An 18,385-nucleotide genomic window follows, 5' to 3' on the forward strand; every position below is an offset into this window, starting at 1 on the left:
GGCGTGCCCACCTTCGTCCTACCGGGCTCGGGGCCCGAGCCGCGCGCCAGCTCGCGTCCGCGCCGCAGGATCCAGGCCGTGCCCTACCGCCTGGAGCTGGATCAAAAGGTGCGGGCCGCGGCGTCCCTCCTCGACCCCTGATGCTCCTACGGGCGCATTCCGGCCTTCCCGGCGACGTTGGGAGGCTAGGTGCTAGGCTTCAGGGGGGGCGTCCCGCCAATTGGCTGCAGTCCTGGGGGCGGGGGGAAGGCGTTGGAGGCGGCTGCCAACATTTGTGAGGGGACTGAAACGTTGTGCTTGACTCTTGTCATCCCCTCGGCACTCCGTGAGTGGGATCTTAACCTTAGGTAAGGAAAGGATGCACAGGAATTTTTATTTTCTGGAGAGGTTTTTGTTATAGGGCGCGTGCCCTCGCCAGACAGACCGGGCGCGTGCCCTCGCCAGAAAGACAAAGAGAGACAAAGAGACAGAAAGAGAGAAATCACCCCCCAGGGGGAATGGCCACGCCACAATCCCTTCTCCTCCATTCTCCTCTTGGGATCTTGGGCACGCATGCACACGCGCCTGGCGTGAGTTTAAGCCACCGGGCCTGGGACTCGAACCGTGTTTGACTACATGGGAGTTCAGCCACATAGCCATTACACTAAGTGCTGGTTCCAGGACAGCAAAGTCTTTTTTTAAACAAAATTATTATAATTTTATTTATTCATTCATTTATTTTAATTTGACGGGAGAGAGAGAGAAAGTGAATTAGCAAGCCACCAGGTCCAGGACTTGAACCATGGTCAGCCATGTGGGCGTGTCCAGCACTTTAACTTCCTTTAGTTCTTCAGGTGTGGTTTCTGTTAGTTCTTTTTTTTGAGAGGTGCTTTTGCTATAGGGAGTGTGCGGTTGCCAGACAGACAGACAGAAAGCAAGAAATCACCCCCCAGGGGGTATGGCCATTTCGCAATTCCTTCTCCATTCTCTTCTCGGGATCTTGGGCACGCACGCACAAGCGCCTGGCGTGAGTTTAAGCTGCCGGGTCCAGGACTCAAACTGTGGTCGACTACATGGGAGTCCAGTGACATAGCCATTATGCTAACTGCTGGTCCCTCTGTTAGTTCTTTGAACATATTTAAAATAGTTGATTTTGGGGCTGGCAGGTGGCATGGTGGTTTAGGGTGCTGGTCTCCCATATGGTTGACCACAGTTTGAGTCCTAGACCTGGTGGCTTGCCTTCTCACTTTCTCTCCCTCTCCCTCTCAGTCTGTCTTCCTCTGGTCAAATTAAAAATAAATAAATAAATAAATAAAGTTAAATAAAACAATCCTTTTTTTAAAAAAGAACTATTTTATTAAACTTTGTCTAGTGAGACTATGGCCTTAGCCAAGTCTCATTAATACCTTTGGCTTCCTCAAGAAGTTTTTGTTGCTTTTATTTTCCCCCCCCCCAGCTATACTACATTGTTTCTTTCCTGTCTTCTTTTTTTGTTGTTGAAAACTGGTTATTTTTATAGCATTACAGAATGATTTAATGTGGCTACTTTGAAAATCAGGTTCTCCATCCTTGGCAGTCTGGCTAGTGAGAGGCAAAGTGAGAAATCACCCGCTGGGGTGTGCGTGGCTGTTCTGCAATCCCCTTTTCTCCATTTTCCTGCTGGGATCTGTATGTGCCCAGCATGAGTTTGAAGCCTATCAGGCCCAGGACTTGAATTGTGGTTGACTATGTGGGAGTCCAGTGATGTAACCACTACGCCATCTGCTGGCCCTTCATTCTTGCCTTTTTTCTTTTAAGAATTATTTAACTTTATTTTATTTATTTATTTTTATTTAAAAAATTTGACCAGAGAGAGACAGAGAGAGACAGAGAGAGAGAGGGCAAGCCACCCACCAGGTCTGGGACTTGAACCGAGGTCCACAGTGTAAGAGTCCAGCACCTTTTAACCACCATGCCACCTACCGGCCCCTCATTCTTGCTTTTTGAGAAGACACTCACTAACCTCTTTACACCCTCATTGATCCTCACCTTCACTGACCAGATGAGAAAACTGGGGCTTCTAGTGGAACTAAATGTGAACCAAAGGTGGTTTGATTTTGAAATCGACCTGCTATGCAGAGTGACCATATTCCTAGTTGGTTCCAGCAGATGCCCAGTTTCTTCATGTGGTCAGTGAAGCTGAGGATTGATGGTGGTATGGGTAAAACAGCCAACAAAGACAGGCACGTTAATGTGTTAGATTCACGGTAGCTGTAATACTAATTCTTCATGGAGCTGGTTTGCAGGTATAACAGTGTAGCATAAGGGTTAAGAGCTTACATGCTGGGGGCCAGCAGGTGGCATTGTGGTTGAGGTGCTGAACTCCCACATGGCCTACTATGTTTTGTGTCCCGGACCTGGTGGCTTGCTTTCTCTCTCTCTGGTCAAGTAAAATAAAAAAAAAAAAAATACATTTTTAAAGAATTATTTTTATTTAACCTTATTTATTATTATTATTATTATTTTCCAGTTTGATCAGAGAGAGAGAGAGAAAGAGAGAAAGCAGGTCTGGGACCCAAACCGTGGTCAACCACGTGGGAGTCCAGTGCCTTTAACCACTTCGCCACCTGCCGGCACCAATAAATAATTCTTAAAAATAAAAAAAGCACTTACACACTGGAATTAGACAGGTTCTGCTTATTAGGCTAGGTCTAACCTCTGCAAGCCTCCATTTTCTCATCTACCTACTGAACAATAATAAGTATGTTATATAGCTCTTATGTCAAGTTGGGGATTATTTACCGGAAGGGCTTTAGCTGTATTAGCTCATCTAGTTATCACAGCTCAGTGAGAGAGATGCTATTACCATCTTCATTTTATAGAGGGAAGCAGAGACAGAGGTGAAGTCACCTATCTCAGGACACACAGCCAGCGGGTCACTGTGTCAACCTCATGAGCATGCTAGACTGTCTAGTGGATGGAGTGATAATACCTAGCTCGGAGGTGATTGTGCGGATTAAATGAGGTAGTATATATCAGACACACAGTAAACGCTCAGTAAATGTGAGTTGGTACATGAATAGTATGCTCTTGGATTTGATAATCTCATTTACTGCTAAAAAAACGGATGTGACAAATCAGGTAATGCTTTGTGGGAACTCTTTCTCAGATTTCGTCTGCTGCCTGTGGCTATGGATTCACATTGCTGGCCTCTAAAACTAAGGATGTCACCAAAGTGTGGGGCATGGGGCTCAACAAAGACTCTCAGCTTGGATTTCACAGGAGCCGCAAAGATAAAAGTGAGTATCCATTCCTTGATTGCCCCATTGTGATTGCTCTGAGCATGCCTTCTTGTTTTTCAAGGATGTAATTACACACACCAAGTCATAACAGCAACATAGATGGAGTCTTTTTTTAAAAGAGATATTTTTGCTGTAGGATAAATGTGTTTGCCAGAGAGACACTGAAAGTGAGAAATCACCTCCAGGAGGTGATGGCCATGCCGCAATCCCTTCTCCATTCTTCTTTTGGGCTTTTGGGCATGTATGCACTCAGGTCCGGTGTGTGTTTTAAGCTGCCGAGTCTGGGAATCGAACCATGGTTGGTCATGTGGGAGTCCATTGTCTTAACCACTATGCTACCTGCTGGCCCTGGTAGATGGAACTGTAAGAGGATATTGTTTGAATCCATCTGGACTGGATTATTTCAGCCACTTTGGTAACAACATTGTGCTTCCAGGCAAGCACCTGCTATTTGTTGATACCGGCAGGAGGCATGTGGTTAAGGCATGGGGATTCCCGCATGGCTAACCCTGGTTTTGAGTCCTGGTAATTAGGTAACCCTAATTATCTCCCAAATGCCCTACCTTTTAACACCATAATTGGTTTAAATTTTCACTGTTTAATCCTGTCACAGTAGGTACCAGTTCTTATCACATGAATTTTTGGGTGACACATTGAGACCATGGCACACTCCATGTAAAAATGTGGGACTTGGGTAGTATGCTTTCTTTTTTTGGAGAAAGGTTTTTCCTTTCCAGAGGGCACGTGCACTTTCTGGAGAGACAGAGAGACAGAAAGTGAGAAATTACCCCCCGGGGGGATGGCCACACCCCATTCCCTTCTCCATTCTCCTCTTGAGATCTTGGGCAGGTACGCACAAGCACCCGGCGTGAGTTTAAGCCACCGAGTCTGGGACTCGAACTGCGGTTGACTACATGGGAGTCCAGCAACATAGCTATTATGCCAACTGCTGGTCCCTCTTTTTTTTCTTTTTTTTTTGGGGGGGGGGAGAGGTTTTTGCTATAGGGCACGTGCGCTCGCCAGACAGACAGAGAGAGACGGAGAGACAGAAAGTGAGAAATCACCCCCCAGGGGGTATGGCTACATTGCAATCCCTTCTCCTCCATTCTCCTCTTGGGATCTTGGGCATGCATGCACGTGCGTCCGGCGTCGTCTTTTTTTTTTTTTGGAAGAGGTTTTTTTGCTACAGGGCGCGTGCACTTGCCAGACAGACAGAGATACAGAAAGCGAGAAATCACCCCCCGGGTGGATGGCCACGCTGCAATCCCTTCTCCTCCATTCTCCTCTTGAGATCTTGGGCACGCAGGCACACGCGCCCGGCGTGAGTTTTAAGCCACCAGATCCGGGACGTGAGCTGCGGTTGACTACATGGGAGTCCAGCCACATAGCCATTACGCTAACTGCTGGTCCCCCTCCTTTTTTTTTTTTTTTAAAGAGATTTTTGCTATAGGGTGTGTGTGCTCACTAGAAAGACAGAAAGAAAGAAAGACAAAGAAAGAAAGAAAGAAAGAAAGAAAGAAAGAAAGAAAGAAAGAAAGCAAGCAAGCAAAAATAACTGTGCTGCAATCCCTTCTCCTCCAGTGTCCTCTTGAGATTTTTGGCACACATGCACATGTGTCTGGCGTGAATTTTAAGCTGCTGTGTCTACCATATCTAGGACTTGAACTGCAGTTGATCATGTGGGAGTTCAGCAATGTAACCACCATGCCATCTATTCCAGTATAGTATGATTTCTAGCGTTAGAAATGCTGTTAACTCTTAGCCAGTGTGATGCGCTAAGGCCTGGTTGTTTTTTTCAGGCAGAGGCTATGAGTATGTCTTGGAGCCCTCACCCATCCCGCTGCCCCTGGACAGACCTCAGGAGACCCGAGTGCTGCAGGTCTCCTGTGGCAGAGCACATTCTCTTGTCCTGACGGACAGCGAAGGGGGTGAGTTGACCTGCTGACGGTGATGGGAGAGTAGAGGGACTGTTGTACTGGGAAACGGCCTTGCTGGTGGGCCTGAATAGCTTGCTTAATTGAGCCACTTGTTATTAGTGAAGCTTGCTTTCTCCTGAGCAGACCAGTAGGGCTGCCTGGAAAAGCTACATTGGGCAGACCTTGCTAACTCCTATGCGCTCTGCTCTCTGCGGTTCTTGGAAAATCACAGGTGCTTGTAACTGTGATGGTGCCAACAAGGCGGCCTCAGCAAGGCCTCCCTGCCTGTGCCAGGAAGCCACTGAGCTGGCCTTGTGCGTGGACGGTTTGTCTGTTGGTACTGAGAGACGCTTGTTTGCTAGTTCTTCCAGGTGGAGGCTTTCAGAGTCCAGGGCCATCTCCAGAAGGGAGGTTGTTTGCAGAGAAAGGCCAACGTGACTACATTTTTCAAATTTCATTGTCTGGCTCACTGCACAAATAGGCATATAGGAGCCCTTTCAAGAGGAGCTTTGGCTCGAGGGCAATCTAGTGGCAGATAGGGGGAGTGGGGTACTCACCTCGTAGTGTGGAATTCTCAGGAGGTGAACCTGGGCCTGGGGGGGAAAGCAGGCCTAGATCCCAGCACACCTTAGGTGTGTCTGCAGAGGCTGGGAGTGTTGGAGGAGACCGAGTGGCATTTAGTGGGAGGGGATGGACCAGGACCCCTTTGAGGCCTCTTTCCATTCCTGACATTCTGAGAGCCGACAACCCTGCGACCCTGACTTAACTGGTTATTTTACTTTTCAGTTTTCAGCATGGGAAACAATTCCTATGGGCAGTGTGGAAGAAAGGTGGTTGAGAATGAAATTTACAGGTGAGTGCCCAAGAGAACAAACCCTTTCCTGTCTGTGAAGCACTGGACATTTCTCGAGTGAGTCTCACCTGGTAGACCCATAGAGCAATGAAAGGCCAGGTCCCTCGTGCTCAGGAGGGAGACATGAGCACTCGGGGAAGTCGTGGAAAGTGGTGTTCACTTTAGGTTGAGCCCCAGCCAGCACGGTGGTAGGGAGGGCAGATGAGCATTGATTGCGGTGGCACTTTTTTGAATTAACTTGGATAAATTATTTTTTAATTTTTACCAAATTCACTTTTAAGAATATACTCTTTCACTTTAGTGCTCTTTATTTTACTGTTTGAAGATTTCCTATCAGTTTCTTGCATTATATTGGTGAGTCTAACCATGTTCTTTTTTTTTTTTTTTGGTAGGGTTTTTTTTTCTTTTGGCCTTAGGAGCATGAGCTCACCAGAGAGAGACAGAGACAGAGACAGAGAGATAGTGAGAGGGAAGGTGAGAAATCAGTCCTTGGGGGATGGCCATGCCACAGTCCCTATTCCATTTTCCTTCGGGGATCTTGGGCATGCATGCACATGCACCTGGTGTGACTTTCAAGTTACCGGGTCTAGGACTTGACCATGTGGGGGTTCAGCAATGTAACCTCTACATCATCTGTTGGCCCTGGGTCTTACTATATTAAAATCACCTAGGACTTTCTTTTTCTCTTGTGAGACGGTGCCATGCACATGCACAGACAGATGTGGAAGGGGGAAGGAAAGAGAGAGAGAGAGAGAGTTAGGTATTTTTTTTCTTTTCGAGAGGTTTATGCTATAGGGTGCGTGTGCTCACCAGACAGACAGAGACAGACAGAGAGATAGAAAGCAAGAAATCACCCCCCAGGGGGGATGGCTACGCTGCAGTCCCTTCTTCTCTATTCTCCTCTTGGGATCTTGGGCACGCACGCACACGCACCTGGCGTGAGTTTAAGTCACCGGGTCTGGGACTTGAACCACGGTCGACTACATGGGAGTCCAACAACATAGCCATTACACTAACCCAGAGTTAGGTATTTTGACAAGGTCTTCCCCATCAGTCCTGTGTCCTCGTCTCCTAGTTAGCTAGGATTATAGGTGTGCACTATCATGCCTGGCCTGTTCAGGTTGACTTGGGATCCAAACCTGGGTCTCTGCTGTGCCACCAGTTTACACAGTGGTTCCCTGCTATCTGTATTACCATGGCTGGGTCTGTTTTGTTTTATTTCCATCCACATCTAGACCTCACTCTGTCTTACGTCGACCTCAAGAGTCTCCTAACTGTTTTGGTCGTCTGGGGGGATCAGCTGCCAGATGGCAGAGATGGGAAGGGCAGGGACTGCGCTGCGTTCATCGTGACCGTATCTCTTCCCTCTTCCCTGTTTGCTCCTGGCTGTAGTGAAAGTCACAAGGTCCATAGAATGCAGGACTTCGATGGACAGGTGGTCCAGGTAGGAGACACAGCTGAGAACCACTTGTCTGTTCCCAGACAAAAAGTTTAAAATTGGATGGGGCAATGGCCAACTTGTTAGTGGGATTTTCTGAAATAATGAATTGTTTTAGTAAATCACTGACCTACAGTAGGCTGGATTTATGCGAGATCCTGGGGACACGATGAGATCTGTGGGGAGAGCTCTGTATTGGGAGAACAGGTTGAAGAATTAGCTTTGTCCCAGTGGGATCAATGCCGTGGTGTTCTAGGCCGGTGCTCAGGAGCAGTGGGGAATAGGGCTAGTTCTGTGGGTCCGTGGACTAGAACAGTACCTCTCATCACTCTCATCTCTGATTGTCTGCTAGGTAGCCTGTGGTCAGGATCATAGTCTGTTCCTGACGGATAAAGGAGAAGTCTATTCCTGTGGATGGGGTGCAGATGGGCAGACAGGTAGTATGCTTTTTCATTTGGGTGCATGGTTTTAGCTTGGGTTAGGTGGAGCTGTGAGCTGTTAAGGCTTTCATGGACGACAGCCCACCTTTCTTAATTGGACTCCTGCCTTTCATCATATCCTGGGGAATGCTGCTCCAATTTTCCCCACCTCCATCTGACAGAAATAAACCAGAAAAGTGTCAGAAGTCACGTTAGCCCCTCAACATAGGAGTTCTGAGCTTTCCAGCAGAGAGAATAAACTGAAATTATTTTATTTTGAAGAAGTATTTATTTAATTTGATTATTATTTTAAAATTTGCTATAGAGCGTGTGTCTTCACCAGAGAGAGATAGAGAAGGAAAATGAGAAAGCAAGCTACCAGATCTGGGACTCAAACTGCAGCTGGCCATGTGGGAGTCCAGCCCCTTAACCACACCACCACCTGCTGGCCCTTGAAATTGAGTCTTTAAAAAAAATTATTTGGAGCTGGCAGGTGGCATGGAGGTTAAGTGTGCTGGACTCCCACCTGGCTGACCATGGTTTGAATCCTGGACCTGGCGGCTTGCTTTCTTACTTTCCTTCTCTCGCTCTCACACTGTCCCTCTCTGGTCCAAATAAAACTAAACAAATAAGTAAATAAATAAAGTTAGATAAAGTAACTCTCAAAAAAATTATTTGTTTATTTCTTCAGAGAGGAAGGGAGGGACATCCCCACAGAGTTTTCATGTCCATAATTCATACCCAGCTTCAGCCAGCCATAATCATGAGCATGTATGTCTGGTGTGCATAGAGAGACCTCGAGATGCGAACCTGAGACCTTCACATGTGACTCCGCATCCTGGAGCATTAGGTTATTGCTATGCCACTGCAGCTGGCCTGTGTTTGTCAGAGGGCACATAGGGCTCCCAGAGAGAGAGAGAGGAATGTGATGGGACATGCCGTGCGGCATTGGGTGTGCTGCAATCCCTTCTCCTCCACCACTTTATCCTGTGAAGGTTGGGGTGTGCGTGCACAGGTGCCCTGCATGTTTTGCAGGCTGTTGGCCCTGGGACTCAGACCACACTGTCTGCCATGTGGGATCCAACTGCCTTAACCACCAGGCCATAGAGCCAGCCTGCATTTCTTTTTTTATGAGCAAAAGTTACAAATTTTCACCAAATACATTGTCTGTTTTTTCTTTTGCTGGCATTTTTGGTATCATCTTCAAGAAGTCACTGCTAAATACAATATTGTGAAGATTTTACCCTGTGTGTTTTTTTAAGTAGAGTTATTAATTATTATTTAATTTTGCTATAGGGCACATATGCTCACCAGAGAGAGAGAGAAAGGGAAAATGAGAAAGTAAGATGCCAGGTCTGGGACTTGAATCACAATTGGCCATGTGGGAGCCTAGCACCTTAACCACCACACCACCTACTGACCCTATCCTATTTTTTTTTTTTTTAAGAATTATTTTATTTAACTTTATTTATCAGGTCTGTGTGTTTGCTAAAAGAATGAATAACTGACAGTCTCTTCCACTGCTAGGTCTGGGTCACTACAATATCACCAGCGTCCCCACCAAGCTGGGCGGAGACCTCGTAGGAGCACACATTGTTCAGGTTGCCACCTATGGAGATTGCTGCCTGGCCGTGTCTTCTGACGGAGCCCTCTTTGGCTGGGGAAACTCTGAGTACCTGCAGCTGGCCTCTGTCACTGACTCCACTCAGGTACGAGGTCACCTACAGCACAGAGCTGGGAGGTTTGGAAACATAAAGTCTTAAGGTTGGTTTTTTTGAGAGATTTTTGCTATAGGGTGCTTGCACTTGCCAAAGAGACAGAGAGACAGAAAGTGAGAAATCACTCTTCAGGATGGATGGCCATGCCATAATCCCTTCTCTTCGAGTCTCCTCTCGGGATTTTGGACATGTACCCAGTGTGAGTTTCAAGCTGCCGGGTCCAGGACTCAAACCATAGTTGGCTGTGTGGGAGTGTAGCAACGTCTGCTGGTCCCAGTGTTACTGTTGTTTCTTAGAGGTTCTTCACTGAGTTAGGGCAATGCTATCTGACCCTGACCTGTGGTAAGAGCACATCTTGGGGTACTGATTTCTTGTTCGTCTCGTTGGAGCTTGGAAAGAAGCTCAGGTTTGGAAGCCGTCGTTACAAAGCTTACCTGAGGAAGCCCTGTGCAGGTGCGGTTTTGTGTGCTCGTCTGCCCCATCTTGTTCTAATGGGACACGGAGTGTTGACATGACTCCCTGTGATGTCATGGTAGACTTTCTCTTGCCAAAGAGCACACAGGTTGTAAACGTGTAGCTCCGTGACGATGCTTATGTGACCCCACTCAGTCAAGCAGCAGCTTACTTGTGGCACCTGAGAAGCCCTGCCTGTGGCCTTGCTCCACCGCTGCCGCTCTTCACCACTGTCAGTACAGTACAGTAAGAGTTCTAGTGCCTTATTAAAGAAAATTCAAATATAAACGAAAAGTAGACATGGCTTTTTTTTTTTTTTTTTTTTGGTTTTCGCTATAGGGCGTGTGCGTTTGCCAGACAGACAGAGAAGACATAGAGACAGAAAGCGAGAAATCACCCCCCGGGGGGATGGTCATGCCGCAATCCCTTCTCCTCCATTCTCTCGGGATCTTGGGCACGCATGCACATGCGCCCGGCATGAGTTTCAAGCAACCGGGTCCGGGACGAGAACCACGGTCGACTACATGGGTGTCCAGTGACATAGCCATTACGCTAACTGCTGGTTCTCAGACATGGCTTTGTAACTAGTCTTTATTGTCAGCCATGCTTAGCAGTTTCCAGCCAGTGGCCTCTTCATTAGCATGTGTGTGCATGCTTTTAGATAGGATCTTGTTGTGTCCTGACCCTCCCTCCTCAGCCTCCTGAGTAACTGGAGCTACAGGGGTGTGCCATTATACCCTGCTTTCCAGGGGGTGTCAGGAATCAAACTGGGGCCTCCCATGTGGCCTCAACCTGCCAAATAGCACATCTAGTGTGCTGCTGCAGCCAGGCCCAATTTTTAAAATAAATCTAGGGACCAGCAGTTAGCATAATGGCTATGTCACTGGACTCCCATGTAGTTGACCGTGGTTTGAGTCCTGGACTCGGTGGCTTAAACTCAGTTGGGCATGTGTGTATGTGTGCCCAAGATCCCGAGAGGAGAATGGAGGAGAAGGGATTGCAGTGTGGCCATCCCCCCTGGGGGGTGATTTCTCACTTTCTGTCTCTCTGTCTCTCTCTCTGTCTCTCTGGTGTGCACACGTGCCCTATAGCAAAAACCTCTCCAAAAAAAATCTATACTATAATTCACCTTTTTTTTTTTTAATAATTATTTTATTTAACTTTGTTTATTTATTTAAATTTGACCAGAGAGGGAGAGAGAGAGAGAGAAAGGGAATGTGAGAAAGCAAGCCGCCAGTTCTGGGACTTGTACCACGGTTGACCATGTGGGAGTCCAGTGCCCTTAACTACCTGCTGGCCCCATATAATTCACCATTAAGTGTACAGTTTTGTGGCTTAGTACATACATAAGGTTGTATAGCTGTCACCTCTGTCTAACTCCGGAATGTTTTTATCACTCCTTCAGAAACCCATACCACACTAATGGCCAGTTTCGTTGCATCTATACTTCCATCAACTTTTCTGCCCTGGATTATTGTGAAGCAGATCCTAGAGATCGTATTTCATCTGTAAAATTCTCAGTATGTCTCTTTAAAAGATAAAGACTATTTAAGAAACATATTGCATTAAAAAATTTCAATCCAATTTCTTACTACATAAAGGGTTTAATATATACACACACACATACACATATTTAAAATTAGTTTGTATAGGGCTCTTGCACTCATGGAAAATACATAGTTAAAGTGAGAAAGCACCCCAGAGGGCGTAGCCCCATCATAATCCCATCTCCTCCGTTTCTCTCTGGATTTGGGCATGTATATATATGCACCTAGCATGTTTTTTTTGGAGCGGTTTTTGCTATAGGATGCGTGTGCTCACCAGAAAGACAGAGAGAGACAGAGAGACAGAAGCAAGAGATCACTCCCCAGGGGGGATGACCATGCCACAATCCCTTCTCCATTCTCTTGGGATCTTGGGCACGCATGCTCACGTACTCAAACTGTGGTCGACTATATGGGAGTCCAGCAATATAGCCATTATGCCAACTGCTGGTCCCATCCCAGCCTTTTTTTAAAAAAAATTTTCCATTTATTTATTTATTTTTACATTTTTCCACATTTACTTTATATGTCAAAAAATTTTGCTCATACTCCATTGTTCTTAACAGTTAATAAACAACTTTCAAAATTTCAGAATACCGAATTTTAAAGATAATGTTCAAAATACTTTTTATAATTTTGTTTGTGACTATAACAACAGAGACAGTATGGTTTTAGTATCTTTGAGAAAATATTTACATGTCAACTACTCAAATTGTTGAAAAGCAAACACTAGTCACACATACACCCTCTCAATTGTATACCAAGTATACTGTGATATACCATCTGCTAGCAAAGATCAGTCTCTTTTTCTTCCTTCAAAGTCTTTCTCAAGATAATCCTCTGATGTGGTTGCTCTTTTGCAGTCTCTACTGATGACAATGCTGCTGGAAAAGTCCAGGTTCCCAGCATGTTTTTTAAGCTGCGGGTCTGGGACTTGAATAGCACCATTGCTCACATGGCATGCAGCCGCCTTCACCACACTATTGGCTGGCCTTTAAATATATATTAACATAGTAGATAAAGAATTCTGCAGAGGGGCCAGCAGGTGGCGAAGTGGTGGTATCAGTGGATTCCCACATGGCTGACTGCGGTTCGAGTTTGGGCCTGATGGCTGAAATTCACACCAGGTGTGTGTGTGCGTGCACGCCCAAGATCCCAGGAGGAGAATGGAGAAGGGATTGCAGTGTGGTCATCCCTCCCATGCCCCAGGGCTGATTTTTCTCCCTCCCTCCTCTCTCTTTCTTGTGAGTACATGTGCTGTAAGGCAAAACCTCTTAAAAAGAAACCCTGCAGGAAGGAAAATCAAAGATCACCTAACGAGATGAAAAAAATGCCTTCTCCATGGTCTGGCACAGTGGCTAGAAGGGGCTATAGATTTGCTCTGAGGTTCGTGGTAGCCAAACGAGAAGACACAGTCTATTAAGTGATTCATTTTTTTCTGTAAGATAAACAGCAAACAAGGTCCTCAGGAGAGTACCACCACTGTTCTTCTTTAGACCAAGCCCAAAAAAAAGTTTCCCACTCCCGCGGGGGTCAAATCTAGTGTCATGTCATTGTTACTGATAGTTGTATTCCAAAACTCAGTGGATTGCAACAACACACATTTATGATGTTGTGGGTTTTCGGGTCAGGACTCTAGGGAGTGGTAGCTGAGTCTTTTGGCTTTGAATCTTTCAGAGGCTGCCATCATCTGAGGGTTCTGCAGAGGAGGGACCTGCTTCCAGGCTCCCTCTGGTGTTGGTGTCAGGGCAGAGCCCGTGTGGACTGTTGGACCACAGCAGCCCCAGTTCCTCGCTGGCCGTTAGCCAGCCAAGAGCTGCTGCCAGGCCATCCTCGGTTCCTTGCCATGTGGGCTTCTCCCCAGGGCAGCTTACAACATGGCAGCTGGCTTCGTCAGTGGGAGCAAATAGAGGGCCCGAGAGTGCCAGCAAGACAGAAGCCAGTGTTTATAATTTAGTCTTAGAAGTGACGGCCCCACATTTTGGCTGGAGTCCTGTTCGTTAGAAGCAAGTCACCAGTTTTGTTTGTTAGAAGCGAGTCACTGGATCCAGCCTGCATACAGGGTTGGGATTACACGTGGGTATGAATAGTGGGACACAGGGTATTTGGGAACTATCTTAGAGGCAGCATCCTACAATCTTGATTTATTATTTTTTTTTACATTAAACTTATTTATTTATTTCTTAATTGGCTCCATCAGGACTGTTGTGGCCTGAGCCGCCTCCTGTTGGTGATGACAGCAGTGAGTTGCCAGTGGCTGTTGCTAGAGTGTTTCTCGGCACCTGCCAAGAGTGTCACGTCAGAGCACAGTGCTACAAAGCCGTTGTCTGAGCAGGCGCTGGGGTCCAGGGCCCAGCCCCGACAGCCGGCCAGACAGACCGTGTGGGCTCAGGAAGTCCCTTTATTCCTGTGGAGTCAGCTTAGGCCTGTTCTTCCCCAGCTGTGTCCATTCAAAAGTGACTCTGTAGAGCCTCCTGGCTGAAGCCATTACTCGGTGGAAGTGCCAGGACTAGTCCTGCTGGAAAGCTGACTTGGCCACACTTCGCCTGATACCTCTGCGTCCCCATCTCTCACTTTTAGAAGATCTTGCCTTCTGTTTAATAGACAAAACAGAGGCCATTGGAAGGGAGCACCCTAGTTCCCCAGTGTGAATCCTACCTGCTACCCCCTGGGCTGCTTGCTTTGGGAATGGCGGAGGTGTACACAGGAGGGGCTTCCTTCCCAAGCAGCTGCTGCTCTCTTTGCCCCGGATCCCACCTTCTGCCACCTTCTCAGCAGCCTTCCCCTGTCTGGTGGGCTTTCCCGCAGTTTCGGCATCTCCCTCTTTCCTGGTCCCATGCCCACAGTCTTATTTTTTTTCCTTAAGAATGATTTATTTGGGGCTGGCAAGTGGCGTGGTGGTTAAAGGCTCTGGACTCTCCCACATGACTGACCGTAGTTTGAATCCTGGACCTGGTGGCTTCCTTTCTCACTCCCCCCACCTATCCCTTTCTGCTCAAGTTGAAATAAGTAAAATAAAATAAATAATTCTTTTAAAAATTATTTATTTTATTTACTGTTTTTTAATTTGACCAGAGAGATAGAAAGAGAGAGAGAGAGAGAGAAAGGGAGAAAGCAAGCCACCAGGTCTGGGACTCAAACTGCGGTTGGCCGTGTGGGAGTCCAGCGGCTCAACCACCCCTCCACCTGCTGGCCCCCATTCCCTCAGGCTTTACGCCTGGCTCTTGTCTCCCATCTGAAAAAAGCCTATCTAGACTCCATCTCCTGCAGCCCTTTGCTTTATCTCTTGCCTCCCCTCTGAAGCTAGACTTCTCCAGAGCTGTGTTTACTTGTTGTCTCTCGTTCCTTGTCTCCTCTTGGCTCTTCCGCCTGTCCCACATAGCTTCTCCCCTTGTCAGTTTGCTGAGTGGCTCCTACTAGGGTTATCAGTGACTTCCATGTTGCTGAAAATGATAGTAAAGCATCTCAAGGACATTTTCTAGTCTTATTCTTTCTTGACCTCTTGGCAGCATTTGCACTGATACTCTGGCCTGCCTTCTCCCCACCAGCATCTTGTGGTGTTTTCCCTCTTCATTTTCTGTTTCAGCCACCCTGACCTTCATTCAGCTCCTTGAATATGCCACGCCCACCTCGCTCCATTTGTAAGCATCTCCTGGACCTGGAATGTCCTCCTCCTTCCTTGGCCTAGTTAACTCCTACATATCCTGCAAGCCTTCAAGGCCTTCCCTGGCTGTTCCTCCCCTCACACTGGATCAGGTTCCTTGACATACACCTCACAGACGCCTGTCCATTCCTTCAGTGCATGTAGCACACGCAATTCCAGGTTCACTTTGGTTGGCATCCATCTCTTCCGCTAGGTGGAGCTCTTTGAGGGGGCCACGGGCCTCTTGTGCTGCCCATCGTAAACCAGCACCTAGTTATGTGCTTAGCATATGTTAGGTCTTCAGGAAGTGTTGGCAGAATGAGTCAACAAACTGGGGCTTATCTGATTTCTGTTCTCTGGTTCCTTTTTGTATTTTTTTAAGAATTATTTAATTTTATTTGTTATCTTTTATTTTCTATAGGGCATGTATGCTCACAGAGAATGAGAGGGAAGGTGAGAAAGCCGCCAGGTCTGGGACTTGAACCGTGATCTGCCATATGGGAGTCCAGAGCCTTACACCACACCACGTGCTGGTTCCGCCTCCGGTTCTTACTGGTCTGTTTTCCTAACTGTGTGCACTCTCTCTTTGATACAGGTGAATGTCCCCCGGTGCTTACCCTTCTCGGGAGTGGGCAAGGTGAAGCAGGCTGCATGTGGCGGCACAGGCTGTGCCGTGGTAAATGGTGAGACTCGTTCTGGCAGTTCTTCATAGGCAGATGGGCCAGGGGAGTGGCGAGCGTCCCCTGGATTCATGGCTGAAGACCTCGGCCTCAGGGAGGGAACTTGGCCATGGGAAGATCTAGTTGGATTGAGTTCAGTTATTACAGGGCGAGGGTGAAATTCTGTACAGAAAGATAAAAGCCTGTGATTTATATGTAGACAGACAGCAGTAGAATGGATCATTCTGCAGCAAACCACTGGAGTGGAGAATGAATGAATTACTTTATTCTCCTCCTTCAGCCTGGGCCAAAAAGACTCCAGTTCTGCCATCTCTAGCCAAGAAATAAAAGGCAGACAGGAGAGGAGCCGCAGAACTTGGACACTGAGGTCTGTGCCCCTGGGGTTAAATGTCTGGTATCACTGAGGAGTAGTACACTTTTTTTTTTTTTTTGTAATATCCAAAACATTAAGAGTTTTAAGAATCTGGCTAGAACTTATTTATGTATTTGGCTTGGTTTCCTGATCAGTGGGAAACTTAGAGCTGTCAGTAGGGAAAACGGTCCTCTGGTGTTCACTTGGGTTTTCTGGGTGATTTATGGGCTGGTTCCCTTCAGGTTACCCTCAAGATATGGAAAGTTTGCATTCTGAGATTAGTTACCAGACTAGACAGACTTCACCAGCAAGAATTTAGCAGGGGAGAGAGGAGACTTATTTGAAATCTCCCTCAGCATGTTCTTGCCAAGCAAAGAGGGAAAAGAACTCCACGTGGATGTAATGTGTCTTGGTAGTGCTGTTTGAATTTCTGCTGAGGGAGGGCTCTCCATGGTTTGACTTACTGACCATTGTTTTTATTGTAATGTAGGAGAAGGACATGTTTTTGTCTGGGGCTATGGAATTCTTGGGAAAGGACCAAACCTAGTGGAAACTGCTCTTCCAGAAATGATTCCACCCACTCTCTTTGGCTTGACAGAGGTCAGCCCAGAAACCCAGGTTTCCCGTATTCGGTGTGGACTCAGCCACTTTGCCGCACTTACCAGTAAGTGACCAAGCCCCGGGGCCGGGGAGCAAGACTGACATAAGTTCTCTGTCTGGTCCAGCCTGATACCAGAGGCCACTCCATTTCCACCCACGCAGTGGAGGAGCTCCTTCGTGTGGATAATTAGTAGCCAGTCCAGAAGCTGTTTGGCTTGAGGTTATATAATATGTGTGTTTTTTTCATCCTAGAGTTTTGTTTTTGGTCCATTTGGTTTGTGGTTAGGCTAATGTCAAGTGAATTTTCCCAAGATGGCACTAGTTGGGGGGTAGGAGGAGGGGACTCGAGCATGTCAGGGTGCTGGAGGGACCAGTAGAGGTTTGACGAGGCCCAGGGTGGGTAATTAGGAAATGAGTGTGTGAGGCCTCATCCCATTCGCTGGCCAAGCCAAAACCCTGATCCGACCCAGGCATGTGGGGTGGCAAGAGGCAGATTTGTAAGACCATCCTGTGGTTTTTGTGGAGGTAAATCCTCTGATTTCTCCACAATACTGAGGCAGAGAGAGAGAGAACGATTCAAGGGAGGGCTGAGATGGGGTTTTCTCAAAGACTCGCCAAGGTTCAAAACCATAAAATATCCAGTTCTGCTTAAGAACTCTAGAGTGGGGGCTTTTGCTTGCTTCTTTCTCTTTTTTTCTTTTTCTTTTTTTTTTTTTTTTTAGAGAGATTTTTGCTATAAGGTACATGCACTCACCGGACAGACAAAGAGAGAGAAAGTGAGAAATCACCCCTCAGGAGGACTGGCCATGCCACAGTCCCTTCTCCATTCTCTTCTCGAGATCTTGGGCACACATACACACAAGCCCAGCGTGGGTTTCAAGCTGCCAGGTCTGGGACTCGAGCCATGGTTGACCACGTGGGAGTCTAGCGATGTAACCACCATGCCACCCGCCAGCCCCTGAGTGCTCTTCTTGAATGTATCTCTTAATCCACCACATTTACTGTTGGATCAATTTGCTGCTCTTTAGCTGACTTGAATAGTACAACTACAAAGCTAGTTAGTTTCATTTTGTGATTCTCAAGTAAATGAGCTATTTCCTCGCAATTAAAAATTCTTTTAGTGTCATGGTAAACGATTGTTTTCTTTTTAAACATCTGGGCCGAGTCAGTCCTCGTTTGTGTTCTCTGGCCTCATACTCATGTGAGGACTCTTCCCAATTGTTGCCCTCTGTTCCAGGATCCTAGTGACTTGAATTTCAGATTTCACGGGCCTGGAATAATGCAGGATATGGCAGGGGCTGTTAGGGCATGTCCGAGTGTTCTCTGACTCTGTGTACTAAACACCAGGTGGTAGCAGTGGTATTCAGGGGAGGGATTCCTTGCCACCCTTCAACCAGAGCAGCTGTTTTACTTTGCAGATGAGCCTCATTCTTGGGACTATTTTAGAGTTATTTTGACTATGGACTATGTTCTGATAGCAACACATATCTATTTGCCAGAATGTTCTGA

General features: G+C 46.9%; 1 protein-coding gene across 1 annotated transcript in view; it reads left to right on the forward strand.

The window, feature by feature from the left end:
• RCC1L (RCC1 like) overlaps nt 1-18,385 on the forward strand; it is a gene marked incomplete at its 5' end in the record, with an annotated part of 29,426 nt that continues 11,041 nt past the window's right edge. The window contains 9 exon segments of the mRNA XM_006155009.3: nt 1-108; nt 3,128-3,257; nt 5,060-5,188; nt 5,963-6,029; nt 7,422-7,473; nt 7,820-7,904; nt 9,414-9,595; nt 15,840-15,927; nt 16,767-16,940. Of these exon segments, the coding sequence (XP_006155071.3) occupies nt 3,203-3,257; nt 5,060-5,188; nt 5,963-6,029; nt 7,422-7,473; nt 7,820-7,904; nt 9,414-9,595; nt 15,840-15,927; nt 16,767-16,940 (832 nt within the window).

Source organism: Tupaia chinensis, unplaced genomic scaffold (genome assembly GCF_000334495.1).
Source record: "Tupaia chinensis unplaced genomic scaffold, TupChi_1.0 Scaffold000429_1, whole genome shotgun sequence".
NCBI classification, from domain to species: Eukaryota; Metazoa; Chordata; class Mammalia; order Scandentia; family Tupaiidae; genus Tupaia; species Tupaia belangeri.